This window comes from Gordionus sp. m RMFG-2023, chromosome 1 (genome assembly GCF_954871325.1).
Source record: "Gordionus sp. m RMFG-2023 chromosome 1, tfGorSpeb1-WG-v2, whole genome shotgun sequence".
In the NCBI taxonomy this organism is placed as follows: Eukaryota; Metazoa; Nematomorpha; class Gordioida; order Chordodea; family Parachordodidae; genus Gordionus; species Gordionus sp. m RMFG-2023.
Genome location: NC_088775.1, coordinates 19,973,571 through 19,995,681, shown reverse-complemented (window position 1 = coordinate 19,995,681; position 22,111 = coordinate 19,973,571). Strand labels below are relative to the sequence as shown.

General features: G+C 25.4%; 1 protein-coding gene across 1 annotated transcript; it reads right to left on the bottom strand.

Annotated features, from left to right (window-relative positions):
* Positions 1-5,339: 5,339 nt before the first annotated feature.
* LOC135922695 (sugar transporter SWEET1-like) lies at positions 5,340-21,867 on the bottom strand. The gene is made up of 6 exons (XM_065457132.1): positions 21,752-21,867; positions 21,622-21,699; positions 21,461-21,584; positions 21,256-21,420; positions 21,093-21,212; positions 5,340-5,444 (listed from the first exon to the last, which is right to left on the bottom strand). The coding sequence occupies exons 1-6, from the start codon at positions 21,817-21,819 to the stop codon at positions 5,340-5,342; spliced, it is 660 nt and encodes a 219-aa protein (XP_065313204.1). The 5' UTR covers positions 21,820-21,867.
* Positions 21,868-22,111: the final 244 nt, after the last annotated feature.

The following is a 22,111-nucleotide window of genomic DNA, read 5'->3' as shown; positions in this document are numbered from 1 at the left end:
GAAAAGTGACAATTGTCATAATCGCTATTTTTAAAGTTTTTTTGACGAAAATATGTTAAAATAAGTATTAATAACATGTGTAAATATAAATTTAGTGAAGATGTACTATAGAAAAGTGACAATTGTCATAATCGTTATTTTTAAAGTTTTTTGAATTTTTTTGACGAAAATATGTTAAAATAAGTATTAATAACATGTGTAAATATAAATTTAGTGAAGATGTACCATAGAAAACTGACATTTGTCATAATCGCTATTTTTAAAGTTTTTTGAATTTTTTTGACGAAAATATGTTAAAATAAGTATTAATAACATGTGTAAATATAAATTTAGTGAAGATGTACCAATGAAAAGTGACATTTCTCATAATCGTTAATTTTAAAGTTTTTTGAATTTTTTTGAAGAAAATATGTTAAAATAAGTATTAATAACATGTGTAAATATAAATTTAGTGAAGAAGTACCAATGAAAAGTGACATTTGTCATAATTGTTATTTTTAAAGTTTTTTGAATTTTTTTGAAGAAAATATGTTAAAATAAATATTAAAAACATGTTTAAATTAAAATTTAGTGAAGATGTGCCATAGAAAAGTGACAATTGTCATAATCGTTATTTTTAATTTTTTTGACGAAAATATGTTAAAATAAGTATTAATAACATGTGTAAATATAAATTTAGTGAAGATGTACCAATGAAAAGTGACAATTGTCATAATCGTTATTTTTAAAGTTTATTGAATTTTATTGACAAAGATATTTTAAAATAAGTATTGATAACATGTTTAAATAAAAATTTAGTGAAGATGTACTCTAGATAAGCGACAATTGTCATAATCGTTATTTTTAAAGTTTTTTGATTTTTTTTGACGAAAATAGTTAACTTGCATCGATATTGATTTTAAAATAGAAAAAAAAGTTTACCCAAATTTTAAACAAGATTGTCTGGTGAAAATTGGTAAAAAAATAATAATTTCTAACTTAGGATTAGATATTATGATATAAATTTTGCATATTAATTTCTGACCCGATGAACAAATGTAATAAAATGCCAATTTGCTCCTGTTTTTGGGGAAGAATCTATTATTACCATATGTTTTTCTATGGCATATACTCAGGAAATTTTAATTTTACAATCTATATTTTTACCATTTACATCAAAGAAATTTTAAAAATAACGATTATGACAATTGTCACTTTTCTATAGTACATCTTCACTAATTTAAACATGTTATTATTACTCATTTTAACATATTTTCGTCAACAAAAATCAAAAAACTTGAAAAACAATGATTATGACAATTGTCGCTTATCTAGAGTACATCTTCATTAAATTTTTATTTAAACATGTTATATATACATATTTTAAAATATTTTCGTCAAAAAAATTCAAAAAACTTTAAGAATAACGATTATGACAATTGTCACTTTTCATTGGTACATCTTCACTAAATTTATATTTACACATGTTATTAATACTTATTTTAACATATTTTCGTCAAAAAAATTAAAAAAATAACGAATATGACAATTGTCACTTTTCATTGTCTTCACTAAATTTATATTTACACATGTTATTAATACTTATTTTAACATATTTTCGTCAAAAAAAATCAAAAAACTTTAAAAATAACCATTATGACAATGTCAATTTTCTATGGTACATCTTCACTAAATTTTATTTAAACATGTTATCAATACTTATTTTAACATATTTTCTTCAAAAAAATTCAAAAAACTTATAAAATAACGATTATGACAATTGTCACTTTTCTATGGTACATCTTCACTAAATTTTTATTTAAACATGTTTTTAATACTTATTTTAACATATTTTCTTCAAAAAAATTCCAAAAACTTATAAAATAACGATTATGATAATTGTCACTTTTCATTGGTACATCTTCACTAAATTTATATTTACACATGTTATTAATACTTATTTTAACCTATTTTCTTCAAAAAAATTCAAAAAACTTATAAAATACCGATTATGACAAATGTCACTTTTCATTGGTACATCTTCACTAAATTTATATTTACACATGTTATTAATACTTATTTTAACCTATTTTCTTTAAAAAAATTCAAAAAACGTATAAAATAACGATTATGACAATTGTCACTTTTCTATGGTACATCTTCACTAAATTTTTATTTAAACATGTTTTTAATACTTATTTTAACATATTTTCTTCAAAAAAATTCAAAAAACTTTAAAAATAACGATTATGACAATTGTCAATTTTCTATGGTACATCTTCACTAAATTTTTATTTAAACATGTTATTAATACTTATTTTAACATATTGTCGTCAAAAAAATTCAAAAAACTTTAAAAATAACGATTATGACAATTGTCACTTATCTTTGGTACATCTTCACTAAATTTATATTTACACATGTTATTAATACTTATTTTAACCTATTTTCTTCAAAAAAATTCAAAAAACTTATAAAATAACGATTATGACAATTGTCACATTAAAATATTATCCTTAAAAAGATCATATAAAATCATCAAATAAGTTTCATAAAATCCACCTCATTTAATAAAAAAGATAATTTAAAAAAAATGATAAAAAAATTTTAAAAGATTTCACCTAAAAGATTGTTTATTTATCTAATAAAATTTACAATATAATTCCTCAATAAAAGATGTATTTATAAAGAAGATTGTGAAAATCACTAATAAATTATATTAAAAAGAATATTACAATTTTACAATATAGCAGCATATTATTTTTTTTATTAAAATAACATCAAATACATAAATTTATTTTCATTTGAAAATATAATAATATAAATAAAAAATATTAAATCATATCATGTTTATTTGTTGATAATAATAAAATATTTACATTAAATATAAATAAAATAAATTATTTTACTAAAATAAATAAATAATAATTAATACTAAGCATCGATGCAGAATTTTGACTAATTTTTAGCAGATTTATATAGGCTTAGCCGATTTTTAGTTTTAGCCGATTTTTAGGCTTACCTAATTAAGCTTAGCCGATTTTTAGGCTTAGCCTTATTAGGCTTAGGCGTAGTTTTTAGCCGATTACGCAACACTAGTTTTAGTCGACTAAATAAGTCGTTTTAGTCAACTAAATTAGTCGTTTTAGTCGACTAAATTAGGCGACCAAATTAGTCGACTTATAGACTAATTTAGTCGCTAAAGTTTTTAGTCGATTTTAGTCGTAGTCGAAAGGACTTGACTAATTAACTACACTAGGTATAAGCATAAATAATTTAAAAAATTACATTAAACAAATTCAATATAATAATAAATAAAAAATGAATCAATCAGTTAATATTTGTAAATAAATTTTATCCACCCTTCATTATTTTTATTTTTTGTAACATTAACTTTTTTTTATTTGTCTTACAGAAATGATTAATATAAAATAATAATTTAAAAAAATTAAATTTGACGATAAAAAAAACAAATTCAAAAAATATTACAAAAGAATCATTTAAAAATCAGACTAGGTAGAGTATAGTTTTTTAATGTATTTATGAATAAACAGGTTAGCGACCTCAAAGTTCTGAAACACCTTCAGCTAGCCCATTTATGTTGCCCATCACGCTAGCTTGATTTTAAATACATTTTTTCCTATCAAAACATGGCGATAGAACACAAATTCTAAATAATTTTCTTAAATGTCTCAATCACATAAATAAATCTCGCCTCAAAATTGAACTCATCTTGAGCCGGCTTGAGCCAACTGTTAGCCTGCCAACATATATTTCTATGAGCTGACTTGAACCTGAGTCAATTTTCGATTCAATTTAGGGCTAAGCTGGCTTGGCTCAGCCGTTTAATAACACTAATCACAAATAATCAAATTTCGGCTCAAAAGTCGGCATGAGCCAACTCCTTAGCTGGCTTGAGCCGACTAATATGGCTCAATGAGCCGGATTGAGCCAGTCAATTTTCGACTTAAAAACTAGATGAGTTTAGGGATAAGCCGGCTTAGCTTAGGCGTTTAACAACACTATTAACAAAGCTAATCTCAAATAAATAAATGGCTTGAGCCAGCCTACTAATATGGCTCAATGAGCCGGCTAAAGTCTGATTCAATTTTCGACTCAAAAACTAGATGAGTTTAGGGCTAAGCCGACTTGGCTCAGCCGTTTAACACACTAATCTCAAATAAATAAATTTCGCCTCAAAAATCGGCTTGAGCCTGAGCGGAATTTTTAGCTTAAAAACTGGCTAGTTCGGCTAAGCCGGCTTGGCTCAGCCGTTTAACAACACTAACCAAGATATCAATTTCGCCAATAGGTTAAGCTAATGAACTCAATGATTAATATATTAATAAAGCTATACAGGAAAAAAAATATATAATTAAAATAATGATTGTTAGAATTTAATAATTTGTATACAAAATATATAATTAAATTATATATTGTTAGATTTTAATATAACGTTTTCAAAATTTTATCACATAAGAAAAATGCGAGTTCCTATCTAAAAAGAGTCTTCCCAGATTCTTAATTTAATTTCTAAAAAACAAAAATTATTTTTCAAGGTAATTATGAAATATTGTCCTTTAGTTTATAGCTCGAGTCGGCTAAATCGACTACCGACGCTGAATCGAATGAACTCGACAATTTAACAACACTAACCAATACTATCTTTTCCTCATATGCTTCAGTCACGGCATCATTGTAAAAATATGTACCCTCACCATACCGATATATCACTATCTACATGATGTCCCTATAAAAGTAAAACTAAATAAATAAATTTACCTATAATCCGTAACTAAGCTTGTAACAGTGCAATAAATTTCTTTGTATTTAAAAATGAGACCTATCCTTTCAAACTGTAAATTTGATTTTCTTATATTAAAATATTTATTATTTACTTTTTATTGCATTTGCATATAAAGATATAAAATTATAAGATAATAGTATAAAAACAATTCTTCATAGATCCCTAGTTTAAAGCTTAGCTCATATCCAACATTTAAAAAAAATATGATTTAAATTTAAAAAAAGAAGAGATCTTTTGAATTTTTTAAAATAAAAACCATGATTTAAATACACCCTACATCCTAACAATATATGTAATTTATTTAGCTTAAAATTAAATCAACCAAATAATTTAAATATATAAAAAGAAAATTATATTTTATACCTTTTCCTTGGTAAAACATTCAATTAATAAATGATTCCATATATTTACTTATAAATGCATATATATATAGTATAATAACAAATTTAATGAACACCATAATATATTAAAAATATGTAAATTTAGATAATTATTAGATATTTGAAAAATCTAATATGAAAGATTTTATATAAAACATTTTGAAATTGATAATCTATAAGATGTTATATTCAATATTTTTGCTTTTTGGAAGTTCTTTAAAATGATAAAACAAGTATAATTGAAACATACTGATCAAAAATCCACAAAAATTTGGTATCTATAAAATAATAAAAATAAATATTAAATTTAAAAAATAAGAATATATAATTCAATGTTTAAAAGTGAAAATGATATTTTTTAAACACGGACTGGACTAAAAAAATTAATTAAATCAGAAACCTGAGCAGGTGTAGCATTGGAAATTGATTGTTTAATATTAAACTCTATCATTTACATGGACAGTCATTTCATAACATGTGCAACATTTATAAAATGAATAGAAAATCAATGTTTTGGAATTAAAATGAAAGCGATTATAGAAATTTTAGAACCAATAAATATAACTCCCTGTTTCTATTGAGTCATTTTTTAAATATAAATTTAACCAATATAAAAAAAGGAATTCAATTTGTAACGGGATTGAAAAAAAGTAGCCTATGTTCTGGGTGCTTGATCTAAACTTATTATTTTTATCTAAATTTTGGTTATGAAATGCCAGTTATCATAATATCTATTTACTAATGCAAGCTCATGTTTTAATAATCGATTAGAGAATTCAACTAACCAAGTAATGGCATATAAAATCTGAAAATTTGCTATATGCACAATAACTTTGTTGTAAAAGTTGATAGTTGATGGGTAATTTGAATATGTGATTATGATTTCATAAATTCTATTTGGTAATTTGAATATGTGATTAATTTCATAAATCCTATTTGCTAATTTGAATTAGTTGTCTACATCGGGCTTAAATATTTAAGCCCAGTGTAGTATTGTAAAATCAATATTATCTAAATTCAATACGGTATTGATAATTTATGACCGAACTACAACTTTTCTAAAATTTATGAATGAAATCGGTACATTTAAATTTATAATTATATTTATTATATCAAGCAATAACAATTAAATATCAAAATAGGAGAATATAAGTAATATAAAAATATCATTTGCTGCTAATACTTAGTGACAGATAATATCTTTCCTTTACTGCTTTAAAATATCACAAATTTTTTAATGATGGTACACTTAAATTTATAATTATAATTTTATATCAAGAAAGTACAGATAAATGTCAAAAATATTCTTTATTGCTAATACTTATAACAGGAAAATATTCTTTTTTATTGCTTTAAAATATCACAAAATTTTTAATGAATCAAATTGGTACATTTAAATTTATAATTATATTTATATCAATTGCTGCCAATACTTGCTTTAAAATATCACCTAATTTTTAATGAATCAAATTGGTACATTTAATTTATATTTATAATATCAAGCAATAACAATTAAATATCAAACAATAAGAGAATGTAAGTAACAGAAAAATATCATTTGCTGCCAATACTTAGTGACAGAAAATATCCTTCCTTTACTGCTTTAAAATATCACAATTTTTTAATGATCAAATTGGTACATTTAAATTTATAATTTTCTATCAAGCAGGAACAGATAAATATCAAAAATATCATTTATTGCTAATACTTATAACAGGAAAATATTCTACTGCTCACAAAATTATTAATGAATCAAATTGGTACATTTAGATTTATAATTATAAATTTTATCAAGCAATAACAGATAAATATCAAACAATAAAAGAATATCTAGTAACAGGAAAATATCCTTTACTCCTTAAAAATGATCCAGGTAAAAAAAGTAATTTTAGATGTAAGAAAAACAATTTTATTGTTAAAGAAGATATTCTTTATAGAAAAATTAAGAATAGAGAAGGTAAATGTGATCACAAAATAATAATTTCTATTTATTTATTAGCTTTAGTAATAATGGATGAAGCAGAGAAACAAAGGGTAATATCTATTATTCACCAAGGATCAGATATATCTCTAGAATCTAAAGCTATTGGTGCCCAACTAGGCATTAATAAAACAACTTAAACTCTCTGAAAGGTATTTATTATGGTGTTAATTTGTTAATTTTGTGTTTATAGATATTGGTGGCCAAATTATTTCAAGACACTATTGATTTTATAAAATCATGTGATAGATGTCAGAAGGCCAATACAAGATTTTTAAAAATTTCTTCTACTTTGAATCCAATAGATGTACCACTTCTTCCATGGGCTCAAATAGGAATTGATCTTTGCAGCTTGCCCACTTCAGAAGAAGGCTACACATGTATTGCAGTTGCCTCTGATAATTTCACAAAATGGGTTGAGGCAGAACCTATGAAATCAAATTTATTTATAGTCTAATATGCCGCCATGGCTGCGCCACTGTAAATCAAATTATATAAATATACATCAGTTAAAAAATGTGCATTTATGATAATTTATAAACTTTTGATTTTATACAATATAGATACAAATCAATGATCAAGAGAGTTTGTGAATGAAATGGCCACGAGATTACGTAAAATGACAGGGACGGAGCAACACATTTGTAGTGCATATCATCCTCAAGCTAATGGGTTGACAGAAAGAAATAATCGTACTATTCAAAACTTAATGTTAAAGGTTTTGAGTGATGATCAAACACCATGGCCTAGGGTTCTTCCAGGGGTATTATTTGCAATGCAAACCAGTGTCTGCAAATCTACAGGATTCACCCCATTTTATATGATGTATGGTTGGAACGCAAAGCTGCCATCAGAAATTCGAAAATTGAGCCAGATATTGTTAAGGAAATCAATAATAATATTGAGAATGACTTTGAAGAGAGTGAATTATTAGAAAGAATAATGAGCCTATCAGTTGTATGGAAAAGGGCAAAAGAAAATATACTTGTTGCCCAAGATAGATAAAAAAGGGATTATCAAAAAAGGCAAAAGGATAAAATCCCTTATGAAGTCGGGCAACAGGTCCTGTGGAACTCACGACGTGCGGATAGAAAGGGTGGAAAAATGTCCGAATCGCTGCTTGAGCAAGGAGATCACAGGCAGCGAGGATCACCATGCAATTATAAGGGGATCTATAATCTCTTATATGATGCTGTTGGAAAGTAATGATATTTTTACTGATGGGGAAAAACATAATAAAACATTTGGTTGATACAAAAAAATATCAACTTGGATCGTGGGTGTATGAATTAGATATCGTATCATCTGCTACGTTTTTCCAGATGCCAATTATTATTTATTGTAAAAATGGAAATGAAATATATTACATATTCTGCATTATCAAAAATGGACTGTATAAAAAATTTTAATTTAAATATATATTTGATAAATGCATCTTCAAATCATTTTAATCGTATTATAGTGTAATATACACTCCTCAATTTTTTGTGAAAATTATGTTTCCTTTTTTGGGATATATTTTCTTTTTATAATATTTTTCTTGTTTTTTGAAATAAAATTATGTATCTCCTTTTTATTTAAATAGTATTAAAAAATCAGCCAGTTTTAATATTATTCAATAAAATATATATACAAACAAAAATAGTTGTTTCAGTTTAACAGAATAATTTAAACATTAAGATTTGATTTTAAACCTAATTTTATATTTGTATAAAAAATTTTGTATTCCATAAATATAAGTGTTAATTTTAATCAGCTAAAAATATAATTATATATACATCTAATAAATAAAATGACGATTTTAAGAGGCCAAGAGGAAATGATTAATCAGAGTGATAGATAGTGATTGAGATGCTTTGACATAATAGAAAACCTTATTTGTTTGTGATTTGCTTACTTTTGTCTATTAAAATTTTAAGGCTTGAGATTCCAACAATACAATGTATGAAGAAAATTTGTATACATTTTATTTATTTAAAATTTTCTGCAATAATTATATATACATCTAGTAAATAAAATCACGATTTTAAGAAGCCAAGAGGAAATGATTAATCAGAGTGAGTGATTGAGATCCTTTGACGTAATAGAAACCCTTATTTGTTTGTGATTAGCTTACTTTTGTCTATTAAAATTTTAAGTCTTGAGATTTCAATAATATGATGTAGGAAGAAAACTTGTATATATTAAACAAATAAAATTTATATAGGATATTAAGAATTGTAAAATAAATAAACTCTTAAAAAATTATATAAAAGAATAGAAAATCATTTAAATCTATTTTAAATAAATTTTTACAAATCGAAAATGGCCGCCAATATATTTGAAGCGATGAAGAATATATATGTCGTAATTTTTAAAGGGATTATGATTATCGGGGATCTTCACGGGATTTAAAGGGATCCCTTTAAAATTTCAATTTTTTAAAGGATAAAGAACTATACAGTATTATCACTGGGGCAGTGATTGACCTCCAGTTGAATAAATCTTTTGATTAGCTATCGAATGATACCCTATACTAGACATATCTTATATCATAAGGCCAAAAAAAACAAAATTGAAAATTAAGAACGCAACGAAACTCGTGGAAAACGCTTTTAAAATAAGATTCCTCTTTATCTCGATTAATACGTGATAATCCCGTATTATCAACCCTAATTTAGTTATCCCTTTAAATCCCGTGAAGATCCCGGATAGTCATGATTCCTTTAAAAATTACGACATATATAATAAAAAATATTTTATAATTTTAATGGCCGCCAATATACTTGAAGCGATGAATAAATATATAATAATATTTATTTTAAAATTTTAATGGCCCCCAATATATTTGAAGCGATGAATAAATATATAATAATAAATATTTTAAAATTTTAATGGCCGCCAATATATTTGAAACGATGAAAAATATATAATGAATAGATATTTTACAATTTTAATGGCCGCCGATATATTTGAAGCGATGAAAACATTCCTTAAAAATCAATACGGTATTGATTCTACAATACAAAAATATCAATACGGTTTTGAATCTACAATGATAATATCAATACGGTATTGAAACTACAATGGGTATTGATTTCACAATCCTACACCGGCTTAGCCCAAAATTTGTCCGGCCTGGTCTGATTCTGATCCCAAACAAATTTTTTTTTATTTGTCCCGAAAAGCCCGATCCGAAATAAAAATTATCTTCCCGCTAGGCCCGAATTCATTTAAATATAGAAGAAAAAAAAAATTTTAATTGTAAAAAAATATTCTACAATTAAAAAAATTGACACCTTGTCAAGAATATTAAAATCTATCAATTTATTTAACAAAATTGAATATACTAAATTTTAAAATTTGAGCATAACCCGGCCCCTATTTTTTAAAAAATATTAGGTCCGGCCAGACCCGGAATTATTTTTGAAATATTCGCGAGCTCGCCAGGTCCATATTTGCAGATCTCTAATTTGAATATTTAGTTGTATTATTTTTATTTATGATAATATTGATAGACGAGTTATATATATATATAATATTCATTTGAAGATGCAAATTATAAAAGTTTCATCACTTTTGGACAAGAAATTTTTATTCATCCTTTTTATTTTAGTTTAAAATCTAAATCGCGATCGTTTTGTTAATGAACGATCTTTCGATCCTTTTAAAAATTGACTTTTTCACATAAAATATATAGATTTTTTAAAATAAAAATCTATATCTATCATAATTTATATTAATTAACCGCTCATTTTTCGTTTAAATTTTAATCAAGATAACATTTATTCACAGCAGAAGTTATTTCATAAGTTTTTTTAACCCTTTAACGTCTCATGATTTGTTTTGACACCATATAATATTAATATATTTTTTAAATTTATAAAAGCCTATAGATTTAATTTAACATCATATAATATAAATATAATAAAAATACTTTCGCATTTTCTTAAATTAATAACGTATATTTTTTTATTTTTAAATTTGAACCAATTATATTTTCATAATTTTTTTTTTCCATTTTACTGAATTTTAAGATTTTATAACGACAATAAAACAAATTCTGTGGAAAATATATATTATTCCTAAAATTCTTATTAATTATTAAAGGTAAGAGTATAATATTATGATCAATTATTTTATTAAAAATGACTATGCTCTTTTTTATATCAACTCAAAGTGCATGATGCCAAAATAAGTCAATGGGATTTTAGAATACAACTTTTAAATATTTTTTTTCGTTTTATATTTATAATGGTTTTCTATAGTTATAATTAAATTTTACCATAAAATGTATTCTAAATCCAATCAGACCATACCATTTTTGAATTTGGCATTCATAAGACCTATATCTTCTGACTTATATTATAATTTTACATTTATTATATTTTTTAAAATGATTCTATATAATTTATAGATGGCAAATAATTTATTAATAGTGGAGGGAGATATTTCGGAAGCTGATATCGATGAATCAGATCTTAATTTGCATACTCTCTACGATAATTCCCCTTCAACTTCATCAACTCCAATACCTAATAATCTTCAAATCGAGATAGAGGATAGAGAAATGAATGATAACATTATCATTCAAAATAATATGAAATGGAGAGTAGGTGATATACATCAATTGGACACAAATTATGCTAATAATTTTCCACTTCAACCAATATATTAACTCCGTATCAATACTTCAAATTATTTATTTCAAATAATATTCTAAATAATATATGTGAACAAAGTAATTTATACAGTTTTCAGCAAATAAATCGATCGCTAAATCTAGATATAAATGAATTAGAACAATTTATAGGCATACATCTTTTTTCTTCTTTGGTCAAAGTTCCTTCATATAGACAGTATTGGTCTGCAGAATTAGCGTTCCCTCAGGTTACGGAAACTATGTCTCGAACCAGGTTCCAAATATTGCAAAAATATTTACATTTTAATGATAATTCTCAACTTATCCCAAGAAATCAAGATGGATATGTTAAATGTTTTAAAATTAGGCCATTTATTAAAGAGATTCAAAATAATATGCAAAAATTAGAGATGGAGGAAAGAGTCTCACAAATGGGGTATCAAAATTTTTGCATTAGCTGGATCCTCCGGTATTGTATATGATTTTAAGATTTATGCGGGAAAGCAAACTAATCCAACAACCTCAGAATTAGGGATAAGTGGTGATATAGTCCTCCAATTGGCTAAAAATATCCCGAAATTTCAAAATCATAAACTCTTTTGCGATAATTATTTTCCTTCAATAGCATTGGCTAAAAAATTAAAAGAAAAAGGTATATTTATGGTAGGGACTATTAGAAGTAATCGTTTGAATGATTGCAAGTTAAAATGCGATAAAGACTTATAATCTTTGTATTAATTTTTTTTAATTTAAATTTTCATCCATTTGCAACTATGTCCAATCTAGTTTAAAAAAAGGATGAAGTATAGTTGCCAAAATATTTTCATCTTCAAAAATTGTCCCAATAAACCTAGAATTATTAAATACTGATTATTTATTATTAATTTATCTTCAATTCCTTTAAGTAAGGCATTTAGAGTGGTAAACAAAATTTCAGGTTCATTTGTTTAAAATTTTTCAATTTAATAATGAGCTGGGAAATATGTTTACCGGCGATAGGCACTCCAACAATTGCATATTAACGATGGTTCTATTAGTCTTTTAATGATTTTTTTCTTTTCATTCTCCCATCTTTGGGAAATTCTAGCAACCACTCTCTGTCTGCAAATTATATTTTTTTTGTGGAGCTAATGTTTTGATCATTTTTATAAATGATGGAGCAACAATTGAAAATGGCTGAATGCTATCTATAATAAAATCAGATATTAAATCATCTAAAATGGTTTGTTAAAGTCTGAGGTCTCTTGAAAAAAAAATCAATGGACGATGAGCCTAGTCGAATATTTTCTTTAATAAATTTTTTCTCCTTCCCCTTTTTTATTTGGATTAAGAGTGTTTGATGTTTTCTCTTAAAATTTAAAATTGTAAACATTTATTAAGTATCTTTACCCTTAATTGTTTTACAATGTTGCAAGCAGTGTTGTTAAATGGCTCGCTTTGAGCCGATTTTTAAAAACGGCTAACTCAGTATTTCATTCAGGATAGTATTACGCAAGCCTGAAGATTTTGTTTGTAGAAGGAACAAAGGTTTGGACATCTCTTAGCGAAATCTCGAGTCTTAAGTAATTTTTTTCTGGCTAAAATATTGAGTTAGTCGTTTTTAAAAATCGGCTCAAAACGAGCCGTTTAACAACACTAGTTGCAAGTTGAGGTAATGCTAACTGAAATTTTCATATTTTTTGGACATGGCAAACATTTTACTAACAGAGATTTGTTTTCTTTATTTTGAGATATTATTTTAAAATATAGTCTATAAATTGGCCATGGAATGTCGTCATTTTTGTCATCAATATTAATCTTAAAAATTAATATAATAGAATAAAATAAAATACCAATTCCATTGCAATTAAAAATGGCAAATTTCTTGAGATGGATTGTAATGTCAGAATTTGCTTGGAATTGATAACTCGGATATAATATTTATCAGAGTTGTTAAAGTATCTAGATACAAGTATCTAGATACTGTATCTAGATATAAAAATGTAGTATCTGTATCTGTATCAAGATAGATTTTTTAGAAAGGTATCTGTATCTGTATCTAGATATTTTTTTAGAGGTATCTGTATCAGTTTTTAGATACTTTTTAAGATACATTTTATATACCCCTTTTTTTATTATAAATAAAAATATTTGACTGTAAAATTTATTTTATTTCATATGAGCTTATGAAATAAATAAATATATTATATATTAATATTTATTAATACTATAATAAAGAATTATATATACATAAAATATTAAAACTTATATATAAAAAATATATATAAATATTCATTAATTTAAATATTATGTCCTAGTTTATCAATAAACCATACAAATTTTAATATTACAATATGGAAATGGTAAATTTTATTTAATAACTAAATTTTTAAGTTTATATATTTATTTAGATCTATATCGATGAAGAAGAGGAAGCAACAAGTTCTATTGCTTTACCATGGCCAAATTGAGCATATTTTAAAATAATATCTCAAAACAAAGAAAACAATTAATTCTCTGATGGTAAAAGGTTTCCCGTGTCTACCTAAAAATACAAAAATATCCGTCAGTATGACTTCAACGTGCAATATCGTGAAGCACATAAGGGTATAGATATTATATATTTAAAATTCTAATTAAAATTTTAAGAGAAAATATCCAACCTTGTTAACAAAAATAAAAAAGGGGAAGGAAAATAAATTACTAAAGAAAATATTGGCAAGGCTCATCCTCCAATAATATTTTTGCTAAAAGACCTTTGACTTAAACTCAAGGCACTTTAGATGATTTAATTATTGCTTTTATTATAGATGGCATGCAGCCATTATAAAAGAAAACAATTGATACAAAGATTAGCTGGTGAATTATCAAAGTCATCAACTGACTGCAAGCAAATAACCTGCCAAAAAAAAAAAAAATTTAATTTCAGATTTTTTTCAGTACCCTACAGCAGATATAATTTCTAAATCAACAAATTTTAAATAACTTTTTCAAAAAAAAATGTAGAGATTTTAGCATTTTTAAAGAACTGATATAAAATTGTTATTTATTAAATATAACACTACAATTCCTTCAAGCGCCCCTGTGGAAAGACTATTTAGTGTTGCTAAAAATGTCTTCACAGATAAACGAGGATGCCTAAATGATCAAAATTTTGAAAATATTTTATTACTGAAATCTAATAATTATTTAATCATATATTTTCATATATTATATTAAAATTATAATTTTAGTTATATTCTGATAAATGTTATATCGCGTCAATAAATTTTTAGCTCATTTCATGAATTTTTACAATATAATATTAATTTAGGTTTATGCAAACCTATAAGAGCATAAAAAAATGTATCTATATACAGATACATTTAAAAATTGTATCTGTATCTTGATAACTTTTTAGACGCTGTATCTGTATCTAGATAACTTTTGAGACTATGTATCTGTATCTGTATCTAGATCCAGTTAAAAAGTATCTTTTAACAACTCTGATATTTATATATTCTTTTTTATATATAAGTTTTAATATTTTACATATATATATAATTTTTTAATATATATATTAATATTAATTTATATGCTCATATGAAATAAAATAAATTTTATACTCAAGTATTTTTATTTATAATATAAAAAAGCGTTAAATAAAAGTATATCAAAATGTATCTTAAAAAGTATCTAAAAACAGATACAGATACCTCTAAAATAATATCTAGATACAGATACCTCTAAAATAATATCTAGATACAGATACATTAATCAAAAATTTATATAGATACAGATATCACATTTTTATATCTAGATACTTTAACAACTCTGCTAATTTGGAAGATCAACTTGATCAACAATATCAAGATTCGAATTCCAATAATAATCATACACCGTAGCTCTGTTTAGATAAGACATTCCTAATGAAAAACGTAGGCGTTAAAATAACATTCAGATTTTAGAAAAAATATATGCATTATACAAAAAAGATCGCATCCTTTTAAATTTTTTTAAATAAAGATCGTGATCATTAAAAGGGATTAAAAAGACTGTTATAATTAATAAATGAGTTAAAAAATGGTTACATTATTACTCTTCTTTTGGTTTCCATTTTTAGAATAAACTTAATTCAGGAATTTGATTTATTGTATTACATGTTAAGTAGAGATCTGTAAAGCCCAGCCTATCCGAAAGCCCAGTCCTTGGCCAGAAATTTAAAAAAAAATTAAAATAAGCTGGGCCAGTCTAAAAATAAAATAAAAAAGATCAGGATGGGCAAAAAATTTAACGGGTCAGGATGGGGAATTCGCGCAAAAAAATTTCTAGCTAGGTCAGACAATTTATATACGAAATATCATATTGAGTCATGCAAGATTTTTTATAAAATTTAGGCCAGCCTGGGCATTAAAATTTTGATTTATTTTTTAAATTTCAAGCTAATATTTTGATAATACTATTTAAAAATAAATAACTAAATCTAAGAATATAGCAAATGAAATTATAACTGTTATATATATATTAATTTGTAGAGATTGGGGGGCATATAGATTCTTTTAACATTGAATATTAATCCAGTGGGAAAAGATGATTTCGCTAGATGTATTGTGCAGATATACAAAGTAGTTTCCTAATTAGTATGTCTAAGAAGTTTCCGCCGATTTTTTTCCCTTAGTGCATATTGTTATGGTACAGTATGTTGGTTGAGTAAAATGTGGCATTCTTGCTACAGATTACTAGTGTTATGATAGTCTTTGCTTGGAAATATTTGTTTACTATTTTAGATATTAACTTCAACTTGAATCTCATTCTCATGGTGCTTTATAAGTTTAAATGTCTAATTAATAATTGCAATGATGTTGTAAAATATGAATTTATTGAACCAATTTTAACATCTTAAAATCTTTAATCAAATAATTTTGCTAATTACTAATTTTAAATAAATGTTTATTAATGAAAATATTAAATAAAAAATAATTACATAAAAGAAATTACTTGCAGTTCTGCAATTGGGAATCCATGGTCAAACTTTTTTGCAAATTTTCTTCTAGACAAATGATAGCTGAGCAATAAAATTCATTGATCTATTTCTATTTCACTGCGAAATAATAAACATAAATTAATTGTTGATCCATTTTGGGAGGTAAGAAATTATACAGTATCTGAATGGATTCAGTGACAGGGTTGCCATGTCTCACCCCATCAGCGGGAGACTACCCCATCAGCGGGAGACTCCCGCAATTTTTCAGAAGCAGACATCTCTCTCCCGCAAATCTACCGCAATTGGAAATCTCCGGCAAAAATCTACCGCAATTTTTTTTTAAGTATTTTAACGTTTTCAATATATAAATAATAATTTTGAGAGACATTAATTGATTATTTTTATATTTTTAAAATAAATTTTAAATATTTATTCGAAAAACATGTCTAGTTTGTAAATTTCTTTCTATCCTGTTTTATTTTTATCCAATAATAAATCAACATCATTTCATTCATACAAGTCAGTCAGGACAGGGGAGTATATCAACATCGATTGCAATACAAAAATATTCTCAAAAATAATAAATAATACAGATGCAACTACATTTGCGGAAATCGTATACATCTATCATGTAGTTCAACATTCGTAGAGCTATATCATCAGAATGTGGGTCGAATCTTTTACTCATGATATTTAACGACTCCAATATAAGTGCAAACCTTACTTGTGGCAGAACAAAAATGAGCACAAGTGTTTTAGTACCTGAATCCTAGAGGTCAATTCTAGACGATTTGAAAGATGGGCATCCATATGCAATTCTAATAGATGCATCTAATAAGGGAAATATTAAAACATTTCCATCGATCCTTCGCTATTTCAACAAGAATAAGAACATTTTCATAAAACTCTTAAAATTATTTCTTCGGATAGTGAAAAATTCAACGATGTAGCTAGCCACATAATGGTAAATATAGCTGATTTAGGGTTATCAATGATTTGCATGTCAGCTTTCTGCGCTGATAATGCCTCTGTAAATTTTGGCCAAAACTAAAGTTACCGAATTGAGACAGCACAATAATGAATTAATACCAATTGGCTGTATATGCCATATACTACATAATTCTTGCAAGAAGGCAGTGAATGTACTATCTGTGGATGTCGAAATAATTGTGATGAAATGTTTTAACGAATTTAGTTCATCAATTAAATGAGTTAATGAATTAAAAGAGTTGGTGAAGTGATCTGACTTGGAATGGCGTGAGTTGTTGCGATATGTACTTATCAGGTGGTTATCATTAATACTTGCCAATGTAGAATTAAAATTTTACGAACCCTTAAAAAAATCTTTCTTAAATAAAAATTTTAAAAGCTGTCCTAAAATTTTGAAAAATTTTTTTGAAGATGAAATGGCAGAAGCTTATTTGGGATAAGTTTCACATGTAGGAAATCTACTTCATACAGTTAATATTCAGTTGCAATTAGAATATTCTTTATTAAAAAAGATTCACAAAATCATGCTACAGCCCTGTTCATCTCTACAGTTAAAAATTGATAATAAATTTTATGACGCTATTGCTAGAAATATTATATTAAAATGTTCAAATAATACTCTAATTAATACATTTTTAAATGAAGCAGATATTTTTGTTAAGACAATTTTAGAATATTTACAATCAAGATTTTAATAACTTTACAAATGTATAAATATTATGACCTTGGAACAGAAACCATCAATTGATGGTTTTTATAATTTAATAAATATATTAAAAATACCGAAAGACATTGATGTCTTGTTTGAGGAGATTGTAATTCTCTCTATTTTTTATGATTCGCCAAAATACTTAAAGGTTGATGGTCTAAAAGCAGAGAAATGGGTAGAATATTTTCGTAATAACGATAAATCCCCATGCTTGGAAAAAATATGCGAGTATGCCTTCTCCTTACCTCATTCTAATGCCTCTTCCGAGCGCATTTTTACCATGATGAGGACTGCCTGGAAAAAGGAGAGAAATCGGATTGATTTAACATTAGATGCCGAACTAATGGTTAAACAAATATATAATATGTCATGCCAGGAATTTAATAAATATCTCAATAACGACGGTAAACATTTAGTTCTATTATTTAAATCTCAAATAAAATATAATTAAGTTTTAGCAATGGCACCATAAAATTTATTGTCAATTTTTAACTGTAAAGATGAACACATCTGCAGCATAATTTTGTGAAACTTTGTTAAGATTCTTCTGACTGCAGCTACACATTAACAGCATGTAGCAGATTTCCTACATGTGAAATCATTCCTAAATATACCTCTGCCATTCATTATTGAAAAATATTTTCATGTTAGGATAGCTTTTATAATCTTTATTTAAGAAATATTTTTTAAAGGTTTATAAAATTTTAAAATTCTATCAATGGCGGGTATTAGGAACATATCGCAACCTTGTGCTGACTCAATTCTGTAAATACATTCTGTTTTACCAAATTCACTGAGGCATTATCAGATCAGAAAGCTGATATGCAATTTATTGATAATCTCGAATCTGCTATATTTACCATTATGGTTAGCTATGTCTTAGGATTTTTCACTATTTGAGGGGAAAAAATTTAATAGTTTAATTTTGTTGAAATAGCGGAGGATCAAGGTATTATAATATTTCCCTTATTAGATGCATCTGTTAAAATTGCATATGTATGCTCATCTTTCAAATCGTCAAGAATTGACCTCCTGGATTTAGGTATCTCTGTGAATGTTGTACTACAAGAAAAGTGATTACAATTGCCGCAACTGTAGTTGCATCTGTATTGTTTCTTATTATTTTTGGAGTATCTTATTATGTATTTAAACGTGATAACTAATAATTAAGCGCCTATCCCTATAATGTTATACACACACGGTAGATCTCTAATTGTGGTTGTTTTGCGGGACATTCGCATAAAATATATTTTTAATTGTAAAATTAAAATCTTTTTTTTTAATAAAATTTTATCTTGTTTACATTCTTTTATATTTAAAAAAGATGTTTTTTTTATTATAAATTATTATATTTTAATAAATCAAGATGTTATTTTATTTTGAAAAATAATTACCGACTTTGTATTTATATAAACTAATTATTAAAAATAGTAGATGGATATTTAAGTCAATTCAAAATCCCGGCTGGCCCGCAAAAAAATTTATTTTAGCAATTTTTATATTTCTACCGCAATTTCCATATTTCTCCCGCATAATACCAAATTTCTCCCACAATTTGAAAATTTTGACCTGGCAACCCTGTTCAATGATGTGAATAGTTAGTGAACTAGATCCCAATCAGTATTGGAAAGTTTTAATGATTGTTTCCTTATTTTATTTATCTTATTTATAGGATCATGGATATTTTCTGTAAAGTTTAAAATATCTTTCTTAACTTTGTAAAGTTTTTTCACATAGAAAAACTTGTACCAAGAATTATATATTTATATCCTATTAAAATAAGCTATTAATTTTATAAAAACAAATAAATTAATATTATATAATTATAAAAACACTTTCTAGCATAATTAATATGCTGCGTGAATAGATAGGGAATTAAATTTAAGGTTTTATATTAATTTGATCTGATTCTACATTGAAATTTATATTACAAGCATCACCAGAGACATCAAAGTATGAATCAGAAACAACACCATCTAAATGGCCAGTTTTATAAATTGATTGCAGGCTTTATAATGCTCAACCTCAATTTCACATTTCATTCATCTACTTGATATATGAAATGACTTCTCTAGTTTTTTTTTTAACATGATTAATTCTTGTATTTTTTATGCCATCAACTGTTATTAAATTATGTAGGACCAGAGTACAGACCGAATATAGGAAACGATCATTTGATTCCACCTTCTATAATTTAAAAAATGGGTTTTATTGCATTTCAATAAAATTTAGTTTTGTTCAAAAATTTGATTGTTAAAGCATGTCTTCAAAAATTGGTCATTGTCTAGCAAATGGTTTTACTGAATTTATTACTAGTCATTATATAGTAATATAATTTATAATTTATTAATTTGAATATTTAAATTTTAAAATAAAATTGTAAGAGCCAGGGGCATAGCCTATCTTAATCAACAGCTTTACCAGCATAAGCCAGTGGTATAAAGATGGTTGACTTTTCATTAATGGGTCATGCTGGGCCTGAATTTTCATAAGCAATTTTTTTTTAAAAATTTAATGGGCAAATAATTTTTTGGCCAGGCTGGACAACTTGTGCAAAAATTAACAGTCTAAAGTGGACTGGGCTAGACTTTGCAGACCTCTAATGTTACTATGAATAAATAATTAAATATTACAAATCCTAAGATTACAAAATTGAATAAATTGTGATCTGATCATTTCTAACCTGTATATAAGGATCTGATATCAAGGTTCCATATATAGTCCAACTCAATGAAACAAGAGAAGCAACCATTGAAAATGTAAAAGACATTGATTTAACACTTTTTTCTTTGAATACGGTAAGCTAATAACTTTTATAATATGGTAAATAGTTTTATGTATAGTACCACTGATGCCAAAGGAGAGGCAAAAAATATTAGTGCCAATGTACATGAACTAATACCCAAATATTGAATAGCCAGGTATTCATTTTGTTGTTTGATATGAAAAACATATAATGATATTAAGCCAATTATCATCAAAGTTAATCCAGTCATTTTTAATAATTGTTTCTATAAATTCATTAAGAAAATATAACAATAGTTAAAATACCTTCTGCATTGAAAAAAATATATATAATACAACATAGCTTGATTGACATATTATACCAAATACATTAGTACAGATTATAGACTTATCATCTTTATATATTCCATACTCAAAATTAATTGCAGCACTTTAAAAGAATATTAAATAACAAATGATTTTATTACCATAATAATCCAAATATAAAAGGAAACGGGGATATACCATCAGTATTTTTTTGTTTTTTAATTTTAGAACAGGTGGTTCTATAGATAAAATTTATATATAAATACTAGAATAAAAGTAATTAATTTTTACAATCCAGCGCTATAGAGGGCAAATGTAGCTAGCACGCTTACAATTCCAAAAAACGTTAATAGAAGCATGGTTTATGTAATAGTTTGAAAACGTCAGATAAAAATATGACATATATTGATAATTCAAATTTTCGGGCAATTAACAATTTGCTAAGATAAATCATTACTAAAATACAATTAGAGTAAAACCTATTTATAATTAATATATAGAGAGATGATTATTATAGGCTTCCATGTAAACTCAGTTCAGAAAAGTGATTTTATAATATTAAAATATGTTGTTTGCTAAGGAGATAAAATAATAGATTTAAATTATTAATTAACATTATTCTTTTTTAACATAAAAACCGTGATAATTATA